Source organism: Salmo trutta, chromosome 37, assembly GCF_901001165.1.
Source record: "Salmo trutta chromosome 37, fSalTru1.1, whole genome shotgun sequence".
Classification (NCBI taxonomy): Eukaryota; Metazoa; Chordata; class Actinopteri; order Salmoniformes; family Salmonidae; genus Salmo; species Salmo trutta.
In genome coordinates this window covers 502,053-525,595 of record NC_042993.1, presented here as the reverse complement: position 1 = coordinate 525,595, position 23,543 = coordinate 502,053, and the positions used below count along the sequence as shown (strand labels likewise).

The 23,543-nt window shown below is 42.1% G+C and overlaps 1 protein-coding gene across 2 annotated transcripts; it reads right to left on the bottom strand.

Moving 5' to 3' along the window:
* Positions 1–230: 230 nt before the first annotated feature.
* Positions 231–22,082, bottom strand: LOC115177449 (extracellular matrix protein 1). Of its 2 annotated transcripts, XM_029738231.1 has the most exons (8): positions 21,797–22,082; positions 20,958–21,026; positions 20,522–20,850; positions 19,893–20,080; positions 3,108–3,393; positions 2,577–2,791; positions 1,256–1,343; positions 231–1,022 (listed from the first exon to the last, which is right to left on the bottom strand). In XM_029738231.1, the coding sequence occupies exons 1-8, from the start codon at positions 21,855–21,857 to the stop codon at positions 834–836; spliced, it is 1,425 nt and encodes a 474-aa protein (XP_029594091.1). In that variant the 5' UTR covers positions 21,858–22,082; the 3' UTR covers positions 231–833. The 2 variants fall into 2 exon arrangements, with proteins under 2 accessions (XP_029594091.1, XP_029594092.1); XM_029738232.1 differs by lacking the exon at positions 20,958–21,026.
* Positions 22,083–23,543: the final 1,461 nt, after the last annotated feature.

Sequence of the window (23,543 nt, the reverse complement as noted above, 5' to 3'; positions counted from 1 at the left end):
ACGGAGGAAATCGATGCCTTTGCAGCCTGAATGGAGAATGTGTCATGTAATAACCAGTCCACTAAGGATACAAGTGTATATAACCGGCTTCATACAATGCCTTTGGACGGTAAGATGAAACGACTCAATATCGCCATCTGCCAGGCTTTAGGCTAAACTCTGTGGCTGTGACAGCTAGTGAGGACCTTGTCTGTCTCTATTAATGCAAGTCACACAGTCACTATAACATAAGGTCCACTTCCATCAACATTTCAGTTTATTCAAATAATAATTTCAATGTTGTTCATGTGTCAGATAACGACAAATTCCAATAACTGTCAGTGCTTCACTCCAAAATGATTAAGACATATTCTAGAAAGATTTTTTTCAAACGTTAGAAATAGAACAGGACAACTGGACTAGCAGTTCTGGAACTATATGAAAAATACAGCTAACAAATCTGAAACATATCTGCTTTACGAAACAAATCACCATTTGAATTACCACTTCTTTTTTATATTCGTATCAGCTCTCTGTGTTCTATCATTATAACACCCTCTTAATGACAGACACTGACAGTAATACTGAAATATTATGTGCACTGTGATACCATACATTAATTGGTTGTCATCTGGCCATGCTAGAAAATATGGAATAAATGGCACTTTCTAACTATAAATTCTGCTTACTCTTACCCACACCCTATCCCCTGTTTGACTAAATCATGCACTTGCTCAACAGTTCTTCTGTATTAGCAAATTCTATCCTTTCTGGCATGGGCATCTAGTGACTACTGCAGAAATCCCGTGACCGCCAATTCGGATTGGCCCACTGCCATCAGAGTAAAAACAAAATCAGGTGAGGAGGAATTTCCTCTTTCTGAGGTGTGGTGACTTGGTTGCCTTGGTGATGGCATTCATGAGCAGTCTGGAGAGGCACATAGGGGAGTCCTGGGAGAAGGAGGAGGAAGGGCAGGACTTCTGCAAGACAGCGGAAGAGGAGGGCTTCCCCTCAAGACAGCGTCTCTGCGACAGCATCACTAGCTGGGTTCACAGTCAAAGAGAGAAGTTATGAAAACAACAATATCAAAAAGCCTGCAATATGCAAAGAGCTACAATATAAAAAGAAAATTGTTTATAACTAACTTAACTCTCAGTCTAAGATCCTGTAGACACTTGATGGCCAATCATGTTCATTTTATCCCAATGGGACAACCTGGTTAATATGAGATATGGGGTTGTCTGAGTGAACCTGCATTACTAAGTGTCGAACTCACCTGTATCTGAACACATGCAGTTCTCTGGTCTGCTGGCAGGGGACAGCATTGGACCACTAAGTTCTGGACAGGAAGAGCCAAAGGGAACCTGAGAGACCAGATTGCAAGATTATCTCAGTATACTACATCTTTGTTTTACTCGATAATCAAATCAGTCAAAGGGCTTTGTTAGACAGATATGTACAAATGTGCCTGGATCAAACTAGCTGCTGTAATAAGATACTTGTGAAAGTTATTCTATACTATTGTTTTTACATTTTTGGTAATGGTCTTTGATACAATGCAAATCTGGAATTTTAATGTCATTAACCACGTTTCCATCCACAGTTTTTATGCAAGTAAGCTCATACCGTATAAAACAAAACCACAACAACTGTAATGGAAACAGGAATTTTTCGTAAAGTTGTATAAATACTGACAGATAATTTGTTTGTTTGACATGGTGGGATCTTTTCGTCTGTAAAATTAGTTATGTGAGAAATGGCGGTGGAAATGCCTTTATGCTCGTTATTATTGATATAATAACCATCATATCGATGTAAACTTGCTGTCACTCGATAATATGGTGTGTGGTCCTTCCACTACGACTCAGGAAACTATGCAGTTTATTAGGCTACATATTAAATAAATGATGAACTTCACAGGGTGGTGAAGATGCACAGTGATGCTCCTTTCCAGTAAATATCGAGGGTTTTATTCTGGTGACATGATGATCGATGCTTGACTGCCGTTTGAAAAATATATATATTCTCACTGTTATCCATAATAATATCATCATCTGGACTAGCCTACCCGCACTGTATCCGTTTGCTAGAGCGCATGTGCCAAGACCAGAGTGGGCACATATACTATTTATAACAACCGTTTTTGTGACAAATCTATCGGTAGAGTTGGAAATATGATGGAGACACAGTGAACTTCAGATTTTTATTCGGTACATGACAAGGGAAAAATTAATTTTGTGTGCACTACAAAAATCAGCAACAAGTCAGTTTGGTGAAAACATACCACTGGTGGGAAAATGGCAATATTTATAATCTGTCACCAACTGGATGGAATCCTAGCTACAGTCACCATCAACTACAGTGAAATGTACCCTTTCTGAAAGTTCTGGTTCTGTCACACAGAAAGATTAACAATCAGGCTGGGCAGAATAAAAATGTGACTGAGGAGGAAAAAGGTCCAATTAAACACACACACACACACACACACACACACACACACACACACACACACACACACACACACACACACACACACACACACACACACACACACACACACACACACACACACACACTAATCCTAAACAAACCCTTACTTCTTGATGATCTTGTATGTTTCACAGATGTGTCCGAGGGTGTGAGTCTGTGGTGCGGCAGAGGCAGAGTCGAGCTTTTGGTCATAGTCTGGATGAGGGGCGCAGGAGGAGAAACAGGTGTACCTCTCCTCACCTTCTCCCACATCACAACAGGAGGAGTTGTGAAGCCTCCCCTTCTGCTCTTCCTCACAGAACCTGTCAAGCACCTCACGCCACTAAGAGAGAGGTGGAGAGATGTACTGTAAACACTTTAATTGATCAACACTCGAACTGTACATCTAAGCTTGTGCTGCACTCTGAATGCCAGGGGAGAACCTTAATGCCTGCAAAAACATGTATAGATCTGCACACAAAAAGATACCTAAAAAAACAATGTATTATTGTTCACTGTAGAGGATAGTTTATACAGATGTTTCGGTTTATCAGCCTTCTTCAGTGTAGGTATGAATGGGATCCTTATTTTTCCCACATTGACAAGTGCAGGTAGGCAGGCCATAACACGCACACACACACACACACCATGCTCCGTACCTTTCCCTCAGCACAGGGCAGCACGTCCTCCTGTCCCTTACAGCAGTGTTTGAATCCTCTCTCCAGCCGGTTCATGGCCTGTGATTGGTGGGCCAGCCAGCCAAAGCCTGTACGTGGCAGCCACTTGGTGGAGGAGAGGGGTCGGCGGTTGTGTAGGCAGCAGACCAATTCAATGTTGTCGGAAGTGGGGCGTCCAGGGGGGAAGCTGATGTCAGAGTCTCTGGGAGTAGCTTGGGGGCTCTCCTTGTTCACCTCCCCTCTGACAGCACATGGACCAGGCTGGGACCTGGGAGGAAAGGACACAATACATGTAGTCATTAGTTGCCAGGGCTGTGGCGGTCATGACATTTTGTCAGCCTGTGATTGTCATGCAAATGACTGCCAGTCTCATGGTAATTGAAGTTAATTAACATCAACACGTTTAGCATCTCCTGGCTTCCACACATATCCTACAAGCCACTGATGCAGACCTTTGGAACATCTACATTTTAAGAAGTCTAATAAATCCATTTAATATAGCCTACACCATCACAATAAATCCAGGATTTATTTTAGACAGGTTTAAAGAAACATGATATGACGAAAATGTAGTCTCTTTCAGATTAACAGAATAGCATACTTTGAGTTGTCCTTATGTTAGGTCCTGATCTGGCTATGCCATATGGCTGTGGGCTACACTAGTTCATTTAGCAGAAAATATTTTCTTAGAATTCCGTGGCATTGTTTTATATTATGAAGAATACAAATGAACATAGCTGAATAAAATAGAAAGGATAGTTTCTCCAAATTATTTACGAGGGAGTGAACACATGCTGCTATTCTGTGTTGAGCGGTTAACAAAGAGACAGGTCCTCCTGTATGCTTAATGTTTTGTTGTTAATGCAACTTTAGTTGTGATATACAGTACCAGTCAAAAGTTTGGACACACCTACTCATTCAAGGGTTTTTCTTTATTTTTACTATTTTCTACATTATAGAATAATAGTGAAGACATCAACACTATGAAATAACACATATGGCATCATGCAGTAACCAAAAATGTGTTAAGCAAATCAAAATATATTTGAGATTCTTCAAAGTAGCCACCCTTTGCCTTGATGACAGCTTTGCACATTCTTAGCATTCTCTCAACCAGCTTCATGAGGTTGTCATCTGGAATGCATTTAAATTAACAGGTGTTCCTTGTTAATATATGGAATTTCTTTCCTTCTTAATGCGTTTGAGCCAATCAGTTGTGTTGTGACAAGGTAGGGGTGGTATACAGAAGATAGCCATATTTTGTAAAAGACCAAGTCCATATTATGACAAGAACAGCTCAAATAAGCAAAGAGAAACGACAGTCCATCATTACTTTAAGACATGAAGGTCTGTCTATCTGGAAAATTTCAAGAACTTTGAAAGTTTCTTCAAGTGCAGTCGCAAAAGCCATCAAGTGCTATGATGAAACTGGCTCTTATGAGGACCGCCACAGGAAAGGAAGACCCAGAGTTACCTCTGCTGCAGAGGATATGTTCATTAGAGTTACCAGCCTCAAAAATTGCAGGCCAAATAAATGCTTCACAGAGTTCAAGTAACAGACACATCTCAACATCAACTGTTCAGAGGAGACTGCGTGAATCAGGTCTTCATGGTCGAATTGCTGCAAAGAAACCACTACTAAAGGGCACCAATAAGAAGAAGAGACTTGATGGGCGAAGAAACACAAAAAATGGACATTAGAAGTGGAAATCTGTCCTTTGGTCTGATGAGTCCAAATTTGAGATTTTTGGTTCCAACCGCCGTGTCATTGTGAGACAGAGTAAGTGAACGGATTATCTCTGCATCTCTGGTGTGATGTGTGGGGGTGCTTTGCTGGTGACACTGTCAGTGATTTGTTTTAGAATTCAAGGCACACTTAACCAGCATGGCTACCATAGCATTCTGCAGTGATACACCATCCCACCTGGATGGCGTACAGGACAATGACCCAAAACACACCTCCAGGCTGTGTAAGGGCTATTTGACCAAGAAGGAGAGTGATGGAGTGCTGCATCAGATGACCTGGCCTCCACAATCAGCCAACCTCAACCCAACTGAGATGGTTTGAGATGAGTTGGACCGCAGAGTGAAGGAAAAGCAGCCAATAAGTGCTCAGCATATGTGGGAACTCCTTTAAGACTGTTGTAAAAGCATTCCTCATGAAGCTAGTTGAGAGAATGCCAAGAGTGTGCAAAGCTGTCATCAAGGCAAAGGGTGGCTACTTTGAAGAATCTCAAATATAAAATATATTTTGATTTGTTTAACACTTTTTTGGTTACTACATGATTCCATATGTGTTATTTCATAATTTAGATTTTTTTCACTATTATTCTACAATGTAGAAAAAAGTAAAATAAAAAAGAAAGACCCTGGAATGAGTAGGTGTGTCCAAACTTTTGACTGGCTATATGTTTTGATGTTTAATACATTCTAAGGCTGCATGATGTGACTAATGATGATTTGAATAAAAAAAAGCATGAAAGTTATGTGCTCTGCTCTGTTTCTTCCACAGGCTGCACACACTTTATCAGTCTCTCATTCACAATTTGACAAGCACTTGATCATATTCTCACCCATCAGACTATTCTCAACTTAATCTGGTGTTTACATATTGCCTACCAATATGTGTGAAATTACTTTTGATTAGAATGGTCCACAAAACAAAATACATGTCATCCGTAGCCTGCACTTCAATAGTGAATAGCGAATGGAGGTTATGTGCAGTTACTGTATGTTTTTAAAATGCAAGCATAGGCGGCGCGTAAATAAGGCTAGGAGAAGCTTTTCCTAAAGTAAATTGAATGAAATTGCCAAAATTATATAGCCTAATTAGCATACTCCTGTCTATACAGAAATAAATTAAATCACTCAAAATAGGCTACTAAAGCCTGTTTTGGCCAGAGAGGATATTTATTTTGTTGTGGATTGTTTTAAATAGACTTGCCTACAGTCGGTAGGAAAGGCAACGCGCAATTTGGGCAGATTATTGTTGAGTTGCGACTATCTGTGAAAAGTAGAGGCCAAGCCAGGCATATCGCAGTATTTCAAAATACAATTGCGGGAAAACATAGTTTGGAAAGCAAATGGTTATCGCTGTAAAGAGAAGACAATGAAAGGATGAATCTGTCTTTTAGTTATCAAAATTCTCAATTTAATTGAGCGAACAACAGTAAAGCCTATTTTATTGGAACCAGCCGAGAGCAACAGCAATATCCTTGGTGAGTGCACATTGCGCATATTCACAATTTTTCAGTACTACTTTAAAGTTTGTTTTTGGACAATAATTTCCTCCTCCAGTTTAGATGGACGTCATATTCTATTTATGTCTCCCCTTCTCATAGGCCTATTACATAGACAATGTCGTTTTTAATTGATATTTCTGTCACTGTCAGCAGAATAGGCTACCCTTTAATTTGTCCTATTAACAAAAGATTCTGCTAATGTCTCCAGTCATATATAAAGTGTAGTAGAATGACATGAAATGTGTTTATAAAAGGTCACATTTTTCACATTCAAAGAAAGAAGAAATGTAGGCCTATCTGATATAGCCTAGACATACTCTAAGCCAGTAGGTTCCCAAACGTTTTATAGTCCCGTACCCCTTTGTAAGAATATGTTGAAGATAAATACACAATGCAGAGTACAAGAGGTCAAGAGGACGAGAGTCAACAGAGCACTAACGATCAATGGAAAGTGTTTTTTTCTGTAATATGGAATTAATGAACAATGGGTCAGAGAAATGGAATCAATTTGACTATACAGTGAGCCTGAAATAGGATACTTGTGATTTGACCATTGGCTTAGTTCTATTGCAAGGAATTCTAATTGGTCAACCACAGGCTAGGGCTCGGATATAAAACTACATGCTGTCCCTTTGCTCTGTGGAGAGGACCACATGAGAGGATCACTGTAGGAGCATCACTGAGGACAGGGGGAGAATGAACATCTACCTCCCCCAATGATTTGTTCTTTTTGAATAAACCTATTTTCCTCCCCCTGATTTGCTTTGGGGTTTGTCTTCTTGAAGAATAGCATCAACTACTAATGTAACCGATGTGAAATGGCTAGTTAGTTAGCGGGGTGCACGCTAATAGCGTTTCAATCGGTGACGTCACTCGCTCTGAGACCTTGAAGTAATTGTTCCCCTTGCTCTGCAAGGGCCGTGGCTTTTGTGGAGCGATGGGTAACGATGCTTCGAGGGTGGCTGTTGTCGATGTGTGCAGAGGGTCCCTGGTTCGAGCCCAGGTAGGGGCGAGGAGAGGGACAGAAGCTATACTGTCACACTAACACCTTCAAACATTCAACCTCCAGCTGTGTACCCCCTCTAGCACCAGGGTCAGCGCACTCTCAAATGTTGTTTTTTGCCATCATCGTAAGCCTGCCACACATACACTATACGATACATTTATTAAACATAAAAATGAGTGTGAGTTTTTGTCACAACCCGGCTCGTGGGAAGTGACAAAGAGCTCTTATAACACCAGGGCACAAATAATAATATAATAATAATCAATCATTTTTCTCTTTATTTAACCATCTTACATATAAACCTTATTTGTTAATCGAAAATTGTGAATAACTCACCACAGGTTAATGAGAAGAGTGTGCTTGAAAGGATGCACATAACTCTGCAATGTTGGGTTGTATTGGAGAGAGCCTCAGTCTTAAATCATTTTCCACACACAGTCTGTGCCTGTATTTAGTTTTCATGCTAGTGAGGGCCGAGAATCCACTCTCACATAGGTATGTGGATGCAAAGGACATCAGTGCCAAGGCAGGATAATCTGAGTGCAGCCCAATCCAGAAATCTGGCAGTGGCTTCTGATTTAAATTCAATTTTCACAGAACCGCTTGTTGCAATTTCGATGAGGCTCTCATGTTCAGATAACGGTAAGTGAACTGGAGGCAGGGCAAGAAAGGGATAACAAATCCAATTGTTTGTGTCATCCGTTTCGGGGAAGTACCTGTGTAATTGCGCACCCAACTCACTCAGGTCCTTCGCTATTTCACATTTGATATCGTCCGTAAGCTTGAGCTCATTTGCACACAAAAAAATCGTACAATGATGGAAAGACCAGTGTGTTGTCCTTGTTAATGCAAACAGAATAGAGCTCCAACTTCTTAATCATAGCCTCAATTTTGTCCCGCACATTGAATATAGTTGCGGAGAGTCCCTGTAATCCTAGATTCAGATCATTCAGGTGACAAAAAACATCACTCAGATAGGCCAGTTGTGTGAGAAACTCGCCATCACGCAAGCAGTCAGACAAGTGAAAATGATGGTCAGTAAAGAAAACTTTAAGCTCGTCTCTCAATTCAAAAAAACGTGTCAATACTTTTCCCCTTGATAACCAGCACACTTCTGTATGTTGTAAAAGCGCTACATGGTTGCTGCCCATATCATTGCATTGTGCAGAAAATACACAAGAGTTCAGGGGCCTTGCTTTAACAAAGTTAACCATTTCACTGTAGTGTCCAAAACGTCTTTCAAGCTGTCAGGCATTCCCTTGGCAGCAAGAGCCTCTCGGTGGATGCTGCAGTGTACCCAAGTGGCATCAGCATTGGGGCGGCAGGTAGCCAAGTGGTTAGAGTGTTGGGCCAGTAACCGAAAGGTTGCTAGATCGAATCCCTTAGCTGACAAGGTAAAAATCTGTTGTTCTACCCCTGAACACTGTTCCTAGGCTGTCATTGTAAATAAGAATTTGTCTTAACTGACTTGCCTAGTTAAATAAATAAAATAAAAAACTGCTTGCACGTGCATTACCAGTCCACTATGTCTCCCTGTCATGGCTTTTGCGCCATCAGTACAGATACCAACACATCTTGACCACCAAAGTCCATTTGATGTCACAAAGCTGTCCAGTACTTAAAAAATATCCTCTCCTGTTGTCCTGGTTTCCAGTGGTTTGCAAAAGAGGATGTCTTCCTTAATTGACCCCCCATAAACGTAACGGACATATACCAGGAGCTGTGCCAGGCCCGACACATCTTTTGACTGAACCAGCTATAATGCATAGAATTCACTGGCTTGTATGCAAAGCAGTAATTGTTTCAAAACATCTCCTGCCATGTCACTGATGCGTCGTGAAACAGTGTTGTTTGATGAAGGCATTGTCTGTATAGTTTTTTTGGCCTTTTCCCCCAGCATTGTCTCAGCCATATCCGCGGCAGCAGGAAGCAATAAGTCCTCCACAATAGTATGGGACTTGCCTGTCCTAGCCACTCGGTAGATCACCACATAAGACGCTTCTAGCCCCTTCTTATTAATGGTATCTGTTGCTTTTATGCATGTCTTACTACTCGAAAGATGTCTTAATACTCGCTCAAAAAACTCCTGGGGCTTATTTTTCAAATGTTTTGTTTCTAAATGTCTGCGCAAGAGTGAAGGTTTCATTGAGTTGTAAGATAGTACTTTTGCACATATAATACACTGTGGCTGAGGTAAGGCACTACTCCCAGTATACACTACTGTTCAAAAGTGTGGGGTCACTTAAATGTCCTTGTTTTTGAAAGAAAAGCACATTTCTGTCCATTAAAATAATATAAAATGTATCAGAACTACAGTGTAGACATTGTTATTAGCCTTCATTTCTCAGAACAAGAATAGACTGACGAGTTTCAGAAGAAATGTCATGCCCTGACCTGAGAGAGACGTTTTTCTCTGTTTGGTTAGGTCAGGGTGTGATATGGGGTGGGCATTCTATGTCATTATATTTCTTTGTTTTGGCCGAGTATCGTTTCCAATCAGAGGCAGCTGTCTATCGTTGTCTCTGATTGGGAATCATACTTAGGCAGCCTTTTCCCACCTGTGTTTGTGGGCAGTTGTTTTCCATTTAGTTATCTGTTACCTGAAGGGACAGTTTGCTTTCGTTTCGTTTCTTTGTTTAAGTGTTTCGTTATATACAATAAATTATGAGCACTTACAGTGGGGGAAAAAAGTATTTGATCCCCTGCTGATTTTGTTCGTTTGCTCACTTACAAAGAAATGATCAGCCTATAATTTTAATGGTAGGTTTATTTGAACTGTGAGAGACAGAATAACAACAAAAAAATCCAGAAAAACGCATGTCAAAAATGTTATAAAATGATTTGCATTTTAATGAGGGAAATAAGTATTTGACCCCTCTGCAAAACATGACTTAGTACTTGGTGGCAAAACCCTTATTGGCAATCACAGAGGGCAGACGTTTCTTGTAGTTGGCCACCAGGTTTGCACACACCTCAGGAGGGATTTTGTCCCACTCCTCTTCGCAGATCTTCTCCAAGTCATTAAGGTTTCTAGGCTGACGTTTGGCAACTCAAACCTTCAGCTCCCTCCACAGATTTTCTATATTATAATTATATAATTATATACACAGTCAATGTGTGAAGATGATGGCTTAAACTATTTTTAGGTTTAAAATAAGTTTTATTGAAGCTGTTCTATTAATTTCTAGTGTACTGTAAATGCATTTAATAAATAAAGATCTTTAGGGTTACGGTATATTTTGGAGTGTTATACATTTTCATAAACAATGTGGGATGGCAGTATCAAATGTATCTGAACCGGAGAATATTTACACAAATAAAAAGGCCACTCCAGGACCTTAATGTGCTTCTTCTTGAGCCACTCCTTTGTTGCCTTGGCCGTCTGTTTTGGGTCATTGTCATGCTGGAATACCCATCCACGACCAATTTTCAATGCCCTGGCTGAGGGAAGGATGTTCTCACCCAAGATTTGATGGTACATGGCCCTGTCCATCGTCCCTTTGATGCGGTGAAGTTGTCCTGTCCCCTTAGCAGAAAAACACCCCCAAAGCATCATCTTTCCACCTCCATGTTTGACGGTGGAGATGGTGTTCTTGGGGTCATAGGCAGCATTCCTCCTCCTCCAAACACAGCGAGTTGAGTTGATGCCAAAGAGCTCCATTTTGGTCTCATCTGACCACAACACTTTCACCAGTTGTCCTCTGAATCATTCAGATGTTCATTGGCAAACTTCTGATGGGCATGTATATGAATTCTTGAGCAGGGGGACCTTGCGGGCGCTGCAGGATTTCAGTCCTTCACGGCGTAGTGTGTTAACAATTGTTTTCTTGGTGACTATGTGTAACTGTGTAGGTTCCGTCCCTCTCTTCGCCCCAACCTGGGCTCGAACCAGGGACCCTTGCACACATCAACAACTGACACCCCACGAAGCATCATTACCCATCGCGCCACAAAAGCCGCGGCCCTTGCAACGCAAGGGGAAACCCTACCTCAGGTCTCAGTGCGAGTGACGTCACTGATTGAAACGCTATTAGCGCGCACCACCGCTAACTAACTAGCCATTTCACATCCGTTACACTCACCCCCCTTTTGACCTCCTCCTTTTCCGCAGCAACCAATGATCCGGGTCACGGCACCAATGTAACAGTGTAGGTTCCGTCCCTCTCTTTGCCCCAACCTGGGCTCGAACCAGGGACCCTTGCACACATCAACAACTGACACCCCACGAAGCATCGTTACCCATCGTGCCACAAAAGCCACGGCCCTTGCAACGCGGCCCTTGCAACTTCAAGTCTCAGAGCGAGTGACGTCACTGATTGAAACGCTATTAGCGCGCACCACCGCTAACTAACTAGCCATTTCACATCGGTTACATATGGTCCCAGCTGCTTTGAGATCATTGACAAGGTCCTCCCATGTAGTTCTGGGCTGATTCCTCACCGTTCTCATGATCAATCCAACCCCACGAGGTGAGTTCTTGCATGGAGCCCCAGGCCGAGGGATATTGACAGTTCTTTTGTGTTTCTTCCATTTGCGAATAATCACACCAAATGTTGTCACCTTCTCACCAAGCTGCTTGGCGATGGTCTTGTAGCCCATTCCAGCCTTTTTGTAGGTCTGCAATCTTGTCCCTGACATCCTTGGAGAGCTCTTTGGTCTTGGCCATGGTGGAGAGTTTGGAATCTGATTGATTGATTGCTTCTGTGGACAGGTGTCTTTTTTACAGGTAACAAGCTGCGGTTAGGAGCACTCCCTTTAAACAGCGTTTGACATGCTTCTAAGTACGGTAATGGAACATTTTGACTTTTTTGTCTCGAAATGCGCTCGCGCGTTACCCTTTGGATAGTGACCTGAACGCATGAACAAAACGGAGGTATATGGACATAACTATGGATTATTTGGAACAAAAACAACATTTCTTGTGGAAGTAGCAGTCCTGGGAGTGCATTCTGACGAAGATCAGCAAAGGTAATACAATATTTCTAATACTGATTCTGAGTTTAGTTTGCCCCGAACTTGGCGGGTGTCAAAATAGCTAGCCGTGATGGCTGAGCTATGTACTCAGAATATTGAAAAATGTGCTTTCGCCGAAAAGCTATTTTAAAATCTGACATAGCGATTGCATAAAGGAGTTCTGTATCTATAATTCTTAAAATAATTTTTATGTATTTTGTCAACGTTTATGATGAGTAATTTTGTAAATTCACCGGAGGTTTTTGGTGGGAATACATGTTCTGAACATCACACGCCAATGTAAAAAGCTGTTTTTGGATATAAATATGAACTTGATTGAACAAAACATACATGTATTGTATAACATAATGTCCTAGGAGTGTCATCTGATGAAGATCATCAAAGGTTAGTGCTTAATTTAGCTGTGTTTTGGGTTTTTGTGACATATATGCTTGCTTGGAAAATGGCTGTGTGATTATTTTGGTCTATGTACACTCCTAACATAATCTAATGTTTTGCTTTCGCTGTAAAGCCTTTTTGAAATCGGACAATGTGGTTAGATTAAGGAGAGTCTTATCTTTAAAATGGTGTAAAATAGTCGTATGTTTGAAAAATTGAAATGATTGCATTTTTGAGGTTTTTGTATTTCGCGCCACGCTGTTCCATTGGATATTCCGCTAGCGGAACGCCTAGATGCAACTTAATGTGATTGGATGTTAATTATTTGACTAGGCTACCTGTATTTGACATTGTGTTGTTATTTCGCTGAACAATAGATGGTTTACTTCTATTTTTGGCAGTGAAACCAGGCTACTCAGGCTACACCGAAATGTATAGCCTTGTTGGAAAATATAAATCGACTGTTTGAAAATGTGAAGGAAAAAAAGTTTTTTTACCCCAGATTGGGAAGCTCTATGCTACACACGCACAGCCATGCATTATTAGCCTAAATTATGACCATCCAATCTACTATCACATTTCCAATAGTAGGCTATTTTACATAAGAAACAGCATTATATGCATGTAATGCATTATTATAAAAGGTGCATTTTTATGGTGAAAAATATCTTCCCCAAATATGAAACTCACACACTGCCTATGTATGCCAGTTAGGTTACACCAGTTGTGAAGCAGATTAATGTGCATAATTTTAAGAATTTAGACCTAAATATATCAGCACAAGAAAGCTGTGATCCTCTTTTATATAGTGGCCAGTCAAAACTCTGTTTTCACACACAACTCTGCAATGCCTGGGTTTATAAGAGCACATGTTTCACTACGCTCTGAAGACTCTCTCTGTATGTGCTCTCTTACCGTGTCCCAGGGGTTCTAGGTCTGTAGACTATGTGCTCTCTTACCGTGTCCCAGGGGTTCTAGGTCTGTAGACTATGTGCTCTCTTACCGTGTCCCAGGGGTTCTAGGTCTGTAGGCTATGTGCTCTCTTACAGTGTCCCAGGGGTTCTAGGTGTGCAGGCTGCGTTTGGAGTTATTTGGCCACGTTAGTTATGATACAAATCTTGTCAAAACATATAGGCCTATGGGCTAGACTACATGACGTGCAGTAAGACTACATGCCTTACTGCACATACTGGGCATCATTAACACATTATAATATTGTCACCCATTAGACTAGTTTCATCTTGTCTTTACATATACTAAATAGGGCTGCTCGATATATCGTGAACATATCGGAATTGGACGATATTAGCTAAAAATGCCAACATCGGTATCAGCCGATGTCTAGTTTAACGCCAAATTTGCAAAACCGATGTCAAAGCTGGCGTGCATACCTATTGCTCATCTCATATGTATATACTGTACGCTATACCATCTACTGCATCTTGCCATCTTGATGTAATGTATCACTAGCCACTTTAAACAATGTCACTTCATATAATGTTTTCATACCCTGCATTGCTCATCTCATATGTATATACTGTACTCTATACCATCTACTGCATCTTGCCTATGCCGTTCGGCCATCACTCATTTATATATTTTTATGTACATATTCGTATTCATTCCTTTACACTTGTGTGTACAAGGTAGTTGTGAAATTGTTAGATTATATTACTTGTTAGATATTACTGCATGGTCGGAACTAGAAGCACAAGCACTTCGCTACACTTGCATTAACACCTGCTAACCATGTGTATGTGACAAATACATTTGATTTGATTTTAACGAAGGTACATGACGTAATGACGCCACGTCAAATTTTGCGCTATGTGTGCAACACAGCATTCCTAAACTAGCCCACAATGTATGCTGTGTGGATCGAGCAGTCAACAAGTAAACATTTCAGCAAGATAACTCAAAGGTGAAATCCATTAAAGCCAAGATAATGGAATTCATTGCCCTTGACAATCAACCGTTCTCTGTCGTTGGTGATGTTGGCTTTTGCCAACTGGTCGAGCACCAGTTAACACTACCCTAACAAGTGCGCTATTTTTCTGACGTTGCCCTACCGGAGTTGCACAGTAATATCGTCACTGCTATTAGCCTGACGACATACATACTATGGAACGGCGTTTGAGTCTTTGCGTGTCAAAAAATATATAGTAGCACTGTCAAAGCTGTACAAAAAAGTCTGCAGACAAGCAAATACCGGCCACGAACGATGTGCTCACAATACCGCATTGGTAATAAAGCATCATTTGTTCGACCGCAACTTCTGGGGTAGCTAGCTTAGCTTGGTACGTAGCTAGCACCAATTCAACCAGCCTGAACACAATGACCAGTACAAACTGCTGTCATTTTCATTATTCTTAGCAATGATTTAGGAATCCTTGTAGGTATTAGCTAGGCTGACACTTGTTGTTCGCCTATTGCAAATGACCGCTGGCTACGTCCCTTCCGTCTTCAAGAGAGCGAGAGTTGCACCCCTTCTGAAAAAACCTACACTCGATCCCTCCCATGTCAACAACTACAGACCAGTATCCCTTCTTTCTTTTCTCTCCAAAACTCTTGAACGTGCCGTCCTTGGCCAGCTCTCCTGCTATCTCTCTCAGAATGACCTTCTTGATCCTAATCAGTCAGGTTTCAAGACTGGGCATTCAACTGAGACTGCTCTTCTCTGTGTCACGGAGGCTCTCCGCACTGCTAAAGCTATCTCTCTCTCCTCTGCTCTCATCCTTCTAGACCTATCTGCTGCCTTTGATACTGTGAACCATCAGATCCTCCTCTCCACCCTCTCCGAGTTGGGCATCTCCGGCGCGGCCCACGCTTGGATTGCATCCTACCTGACAGGTCGCTCCTACCAGGTGGCGTGGCGAGAATCTGTCTCCGCACCACGCGCTCTCACCACTGGTGTCCCCCAGGGCTCTGTTCTAGGCCCTCTCCTATTCTCGCTATACACCAAGTCACTTGGCTCTGTCATATCCTCACATGGTCTCTCCTATCATTGCTATGCAGACGACACACAATTAATCTTCTCCTTTCCCCCTTCTGATAACCAGGTGGGGAATCGCATCTCTGCATGTCTGGCAGACATATCAGTGTGGATGACGGATCACCACCTCAAGCTGAACCTCAGCAAGACGGAGCTGCTCTTCCTCCTGGGGAAGGACTGCCCGTTCCATGATCTCGCCATCACGGTTGACAACTCCCTTGTGTCCTCCTCCCAGAGTGCTAAGAACCTTGGCGTGATCCTGGACAACACCCTGTCATTCTCCACTAACATCAAGGCGGTGACCCGATCCTGTAGGTTCATGCTCTACAACATTCGCAGAGTACGACCCTGCCTCACACAGGAAGCGACGCAGGTCCTAATCCAGGCACTTGTCATCTCCCGTCTGGATTACTGCAACTCGCTGTTGGCTGGGCTCCCTGCCTGTGCCATTAAACCCCTAAAACTCATCCAGAACGCTGCAGCCCGTCTGGTGTTCAACCTTCCCAAGATCTCTCACGTCACCCCGCTCCTCCGCTCTCTCCACTGGCTTCCAGTTGAAGCTCGCATCTGCTACAAGACCATGGTGCTTGCCTACGGAGCTGTGAGGGGAACGGCACCTCCATACCTTCAGGCTCTGATCAGGCCCTACACCCAAACAAGGGCACTGCGTTCATCCACCTCTGGCCTGCTGGCCCCCCTACCTCTGAGGAAGCACGGTTCCCGCTCAGCCCAGTCCAAACTGTTCGCTGCTCTGGCACCCCAATGGTGGAACAAGCTCCCTCACGACGCCAGGACAGCGGAGTCAATCACCTCCTTCCGGAGACACCTGAAACCCCACCTCTTTAAGGAATACCTGGGATAGGATAAAGTAATCCTTCTAACCCCCCCCCCCCCGCAGCCCGTCTGGTGTTCAACCTTCCCAAGTTCTCTCACGTCACCCCGCTCCTCCGCTCTCTCCACTGGCTTCCAGTTGAAGCTCGCATCTGCTACAAGACCATGGTGCTTGCCTACGGAGCTGTGAGGGGAACGGCACCTCCATACCTTCAGGCTCTGATCAGGCCCTACACCCAAACAAGGGCACTGCGTTCATCCACCTCTGGCCTGCTGGCCCCCCTACCTCTGAGGAAGCACGGTTCCCGCTCAGCCCAGTCCAAACTGTTCGCTGCTCTGGCACCCCAATGGTGGAACAACCTCCCTCACGACGCCAGGACAGCGGAGTCAATCACCACCTTCCGGAGACACCTGAAACCCCACCTCTTTAAGGAATACCTGGGATAGGATAAAGTAATCCTTCTAACCCCCCCCCCTTAAAAGATTTAGATGCACTATTGTAAAGTGGTTGTTCCACTGGATATCATAAGGTGAATGCACCAATTTGTAAGTCGCTCTGGATAAGAGCGTCTGCTAAATGACTTAAATGTAAATGTAAATGCAATTGAACGTTATAAGCAGCCAGCTAGTTTCATCTGGCTAGTGAGGCTCGACCGGACTGGGTTGTGTTGTGAAGCTAGCCACAATTAGGATTAGGCAAAATAGTGTAATTTGCGGTTTGCCTTCAAAATAAATGTCATTGACAGTGATGCAAATGAATACAAATAGAATTATGCCATACTTTATTTTGAAGGCTAACCGCAAAGTCCACTATTGTGGCTAATCCTTATTGTGGCTAGCTTCACAAAGATGGGTCCGACCACCATTAATCAAATAAGAACTGTCTTATAAATTAGGGTTATTTTAGATGACACCTAGCTACATAAACAGCTATAGCTACTGAAACAGATTATGTTGTGTTATTTGACACGTCAAATAGAGTTATTAGACGTGTATCTTTTTTGACACGCAAAGACCCAAACGACATTCCATAGAAATACTGGTTGAGAATGAAACGACTGAACAAATTAACAACGAAACAGCACAGCAAATAAGTGAAAGAAATTTTGATTATGTTTTACTGGTAGTGGGGACATACATAAATGCCAACAAAATAACTTTTTGGTCAGTTTGGGGTGTGTGTGTGTGTGTAACCTTTATTTAACTAGGCAAGTCAGTTAACTTGTTATGGATAGGGGGCAGTATTTTCACGGCCGGATAAAAAATGTACCCGATTTAACCTGGTTATTACTCCTGCCCAGAAACTAGAATATGCATATAATTATGATAGGGCGTGGCGCGAAATACAAACTCCTCGAAAATCCGAAAACTTCCATTTTTCAAACATATGACTATTTTACACCATTTTAAAGATAAGACTCTCCTTTATCTAACCACACTGTCCGATTTCAAAAAGGCTTTACAACGAAAGCAAAACATTAGATTATGTCAGGAGAGTACCCAGCCAGAAATAATCAGACACCAATTTTTCAAGCTAGCATATTATGTCACAAAAACCAAAACCACAGCTAAATGCAGAACTAACCTTTGATGATCTTCATCAGATGACACTCCTAGGACATTATGTTATATAATACATGCATGTTTTGTTCAATCAAGTACATATTTATATCAAAAACCAGCTTTTTATATTAGCATGTGACGTTCAGAACTAGCATTCCCACCGAACACTTCCGGTGAATTTACTAAATTACTCACGATAAACGTTCACAAAAAACATAACAATTATTTTAAGAATTATAGATACAGAACCCCTTTATGCAATCGCGATGTCGGATTTTAAAATAGCTTTTCGGTGAAAGCACATTTTGCAATATTCTGAGTAGATAGCCCGGCCATCACAGGCTAGCTATTTTGACACCCACCAAGTTTGGTACTCACCAAACTCAGATTTACTATAAGAAAAATTGGATTACCTTTGCTGTTCTTCGTCAGAATGCACTCCCAGGACTTCTACTTCAACAACAAATGTTGGTTTGGTTCCAAATAATCCATAGTTATATCCAAATAGCGGCGTTTTGTTCATGCGTTCAAGATACTATCCGAAGGGTAACGAAGGGTGACGCGCGGATGCGTATCGTGACAAAAAAATGCAAAATATTCCATTACCGTACTTCGAAGCATGTCAAACGCTGTTTAAAATAAATTTTTATGCGATTTTTCTCGTAAAATAGCGATAATATTCCGACCGGGAGTCGTTGTTTTCGTTCAAAGACTGAAAATGTAAAATGGCCTCTTCACGTACACGTGTGCGCCTGTGTCATTGTTCTCAGATCGACCACTATCCAAATGCGCTACTGTTTTTCAGCCAGAGACTGCAGAGTCATCATTCAACGTTCTGGCGTCTTCTGAGAGCCTATGGGAGCCTTAGAAAGTGTCACGTTACAGCATAGATCCTCTGTTTTGGATAGAGATGACAAAGAAGGCCAAGAAATGGTCAGACAGGGTACTTCCTGTACAGAATCTTCTCAGGTTTTGGCCTGCCATTTGAGTTCTGTTATACTCACAGACACCATTCAAACAGTTTTAGAAACTTTGGAGTGATTTCTATCCAAAGCTACTAATTATATGCATATTCTAGTTTCTGGGCAGGAGTAATAACCAGATTAAATCGGGTATGTTTTTTATCCGGCCGTGAAAATACTGCCCCCTATCCATAACAAGTTAAGGGCTTGTAAGTAAGCATTTCATGGTAAAGTCTACACTTGTTGTATTCGGTGCATGTGACAAATATAGTTTGATTTGATGTAAATACATTTAAATAGCAAATGGACGGCGCATTTCCCATGGTTAATATTCATGCAGCCACGCAGGCTATACTCCTGTTGTAAAACGAAGCAATGTGCTTAATATTAGGAAAGTTGAGAAATAAATATAGTAGGCTTAGCCTATAGAAAGCTGATGGGATCCTCTTTTTAATAGAGGCCCAAAAAAATCCTGCAATTGAAAAGCCTATGGAACTGTTGCGCAACATGAGCTCATGGGCTCTCATGAAGTGTTTGATTAGATTTTCGATTTCATTTCTATTGATGTCAGTGTGATTAGAGAGACAGTAAGGTGCTGAGTACCAGCACATTAGCAACTGACTGTTAGCAAGTTTGGTACTCTACTAATGATCATCAGCACCATCAGAATGCAGTTTTGGAGAAGCCTAGTTACCGTGACTAAACAGTCACATGGAATTTGACTGCGGTCATGACTCGTGACCACCAGTGTGGCGGTAATACCGTCATCATAACAGACCTGCCCTAAAACTAAAGTAAAACTCTCTCTCCCTCCCTTACTTGTGACAAGTGTTGGGGTTAAAGGTGAAGCCAGGTTCAGGTATGGGGGTGGTCGGCAGGTAGGTGTCGTTTGGGTTTTCCCTATGGAAACACGTCAGTCTGGCCCCGCCCTGTTTCAGGCAGCAGTGGTGGTGGTTTATCTTCAATGAGAACTCAACAGCACAGAATGTGGACAGGGTCTGTTCCCACTGTAAGTGACATACACAAACATCAATTCACACATGAAAAATAGAGGTAAAAGAAGTCCTAAAATGGTGAAGGTACAGCTTTAGTGGGCCTGACTCATAAACACCTTCCCCTCTACACAGCTACACAGCTATACAGATAGACTCCAAGGCTGATCTGTTGTGTCTGTATGGGCTTTCCTTCTACTGAGTCTCATCTTCCCTGGACATCCTCTGTCCTCATCACTACTACTGTCTCATCTTCCCTAGACATCCTCTGTCCTCATCACTACTACTGTCTCATCTTCCCTAGACATCCTCTGTCCTCATCACTACTGCATCTGTGCACGTAGAAGGTGGTTCTGTTGGTACACTAGGAGTGAATGGACCTAAACAGAACTGAACACAACACGAAAGGACAGAATGGAACAGGACAGAATCCAATGTTGCCACAGAAATACTCACTGCCTGTGTAACGCAGCACAGCGTCACTTCCTGGACCTGCTGTGTCCCGTTCCCATGGCAACATGCGCTGTACCAGGACTCTACCCGGTTGACGGCGTCACCTTGACGACGAAGGTAGCCAAAGCCTGTCTGGGGAAAGGAGTAGGCAGGGTACCGGGGACGACGGCTGCTATGGAGACAGATGGCCTGGAGGTTGTTAGGGGAGGGCCGGCCAGGGGGGAAGAGGATACTGGGGTGGGAATCCCCAAACGAACGAGGCCCAGCCATTGTCCGAACTCCAGGTCTAAAGTCTGTGTTCAGGTGCGGGGTGATCTCCCTCTGGGTCATGTCTGGAAGACAGATATACACACAGCACTGTGAGGGCATTGAAACACACACACACAGTCACACACACACAGTCACACACACGTATATATACAGTACATGTCACACTAACTTTGCAGGAAATCCTCTATGTCAAAGGAGACCACTCTCCTTTGTAACATGTCAGGAAGGGATCTGTTATCTGTGGAAGGGATGAGAGAATGTAAACACACACGCCCACACATACTAGTTAATAAATAAGCCATAGCACTCTGACCATGTGATGTCAGTACTGTTGTCTACCACCTAGATTTTTGGAAATCAGAATACTTAAAGCTAAATGTAACTTTTTGGGTGACCCAATTCACATAGAAATGTGACTTATAGATCTGTTATTCTCATTGAAAGCAAGTCTATGAAGCGGAAGATATGTTCTATGTGTACTATTTCTATGATTCCCATTTCTGAAGTTACATTTTTGCTTCTGGTTTTGTATACCAGCTTCAAACAGCTGAAAATACAAATATTTTTGGTTGTTGAAAATGTATTTCATAGCGGTTTAGATGGTACAATGATTCTCTACACTATACATTGCTTGTTTTGTCACAAACTGAAATTAGGCTAACTATTTGAATTTTATCAAGCAGGAAATTGCGGAGCGACTTCTGTATATTGCACCTTTAATTAACATGGTGTGAATTCTCTAGTCTAGATTTTTGTTACACCTAGAATAATAGTTATGCTGTTAGTAGACTTGGACGAAGTTGTTCCACCCTAAACTGGTGGAATGGAATGTATCACGTCCAACAAATGTTTTTCTTCATAATCTTGATAGTGAATAAAAATGGCCTCTTCTGCGAACTTCTAACAGACCATGCACAAACAGAAGGGGAGCCATAAACACATACCAGGACATAAAACAACGACAGAATGAATTGATGAGTACATGCAAAAATCTTGTAGGGTACAAACCTTCAGACGCGCACACCAGCACTAATGCACACCAGCAGGCTAGAGCCCAAGACCAACCCATTTTGAGTACTGACACGGGAGTTATCCTTGTCCTCTTTCACTGGTCTGTTTCAACTCCCTCTGTTTTGCCCTCTTTCACCCCCCACTCTCTTTCCCTGTGTTTAGCAAAGTTGTTCCAAAGCTACGCCAAGTACAGGAAACTACTCGACAAATGACAGCTGGAGTCCCTTCTTTTCAAACCGTTATGTCCTTTTGGAGGGGTATGAAACAGAATGAGTGTGTGAGAGCTGAGAAAGAGCATAAATACATGCATGGTTGTTTTGTGATTGGAGGAAAAAGAGGGAGGATATTTTCCCACCATTAGTCAGCAGTGCTATGTATTCAGGATGGAAGCCAGTCTTCCCCCCCCAAAATTGACCAATAACAAAATAAATATTTGTCATTTCGCAAGAGGTTGAATGTATCACACTACGGAAAGCAACTGATCGTGCGAAACAGCGCCTCTCTGTATTTCAAATCAAATCAAATGTATTTATATAGCCCTTCTTACATCAGCTGATATTTGTAATATCGAATGCAAGGGAGCTAGCAAGCATTTGGTCTTCCTTGATAAAACACTTATAAAATAATAGCCAATCAGTGTTGAACTAAATCTAGTGAGCTCAACTGTGAATGGTCCTGGCACACCAAAAAGTGTCAAGGAAGCCAGTTTGGATTTGGCTACAGTCCAATGACATCACATCATGTCACATCCAGAGTCAAATGTCATTGACAGAAACAATTTGAATCTTGTTGTGTTGTTGTCCTCCAGTGACTAGCTAGCTAAAATTGTCCCTTTCCTAAATTAGCCATGGATGAGTATAGGGATTTGGACTTGTGGTTTTACTTAATTTTCCATACTGGCCAATGATTATGACAGCGATTCTGATCCAACCATAAAATGTATTGTGTCTCTTGCCTGAGAGGATGGAAGTTCAATATGTAGCTAGATGTAGAAGGCCAATGTTAACCAGCTGGCTCATCGTTTCCCATGAGAGCAAGTTAGGCTAGCGAGCAAGCATTTTTGCCAGGTAGCCTAGGACAACAAAAAATAAAAGCGTGTACTGTATGACAGAGTCATAGAATGTTTCGTCCACATGAAAGAGAGGAGGCATTGCTAGAAATGTGACTTATAGATCTGTTATTCTCATTGGACAGTGCAGTTAGATTAAGAATTTAAGCCTTCTGCCAATATCAGATATGTCTATGTCCTGGGAAATGTTCTTGTTACTTAAAACCTAATGCTAATCGCATTAGCCTACGTTAGCTCAACCGGCCCGTGGGGGACCCACCGATCCCGAAGAAGTTTAAGAAAGAGCTTCATAGAAATAGCGCACATAGAACAGATCTTCCGCTTCTTAGAGTTGCTTTCAATTTACAGTAGCTATTACAGTGAAATAATACCATGCTATTGTTGGAGGAGAGTGCACAGTTATGAACTTAAAGTTATTAATAAACCAATTAGGCACATTTCGGCAGTCTTGAGACAAAATTTTTAACAGAAATGCAGTGGTTCATTGGAGTGGTTCATCAGTCTAAAACTTTGCACATCCACTGCTGCCATCAGTGGCCAAAATATAATTACGCCTGGGCTGGAATAATACATTATGGCCTTTCTCTTGCATTTCAAAGATGACGGTACAAAAAAAATACAATAAACGTTTGTTTTTTTCTTTGTAGTTTTTTTTACCAGATCTAATGTGTTATA

Bases quoted from the DNA above. Each gene is read 5' to 3' on its own strand.
- LOC115177449 (XM_029738231.1), bottom strand. From the start codon at position 21,857: ATGGGTTGGTCTTGGGCTCTAGCCTGCTGGTGTGCATTAGTGCTGGTG. The intron at 21,027-21,796 runs GTTTGTACCCTA...TCCCTTCCACAG, and splicing joins GCTGGTGTGCGCGTCTGAAG to ATAACAGATCCCTTCCTGAC. The intron at 3,394-19,892 runs GTAAGGGAGGGA...CTTTCCTCCCAG, and splicing joins AACCCCAACACTTGTCACAA to GTCCCAGCCTGGTCCATGTG.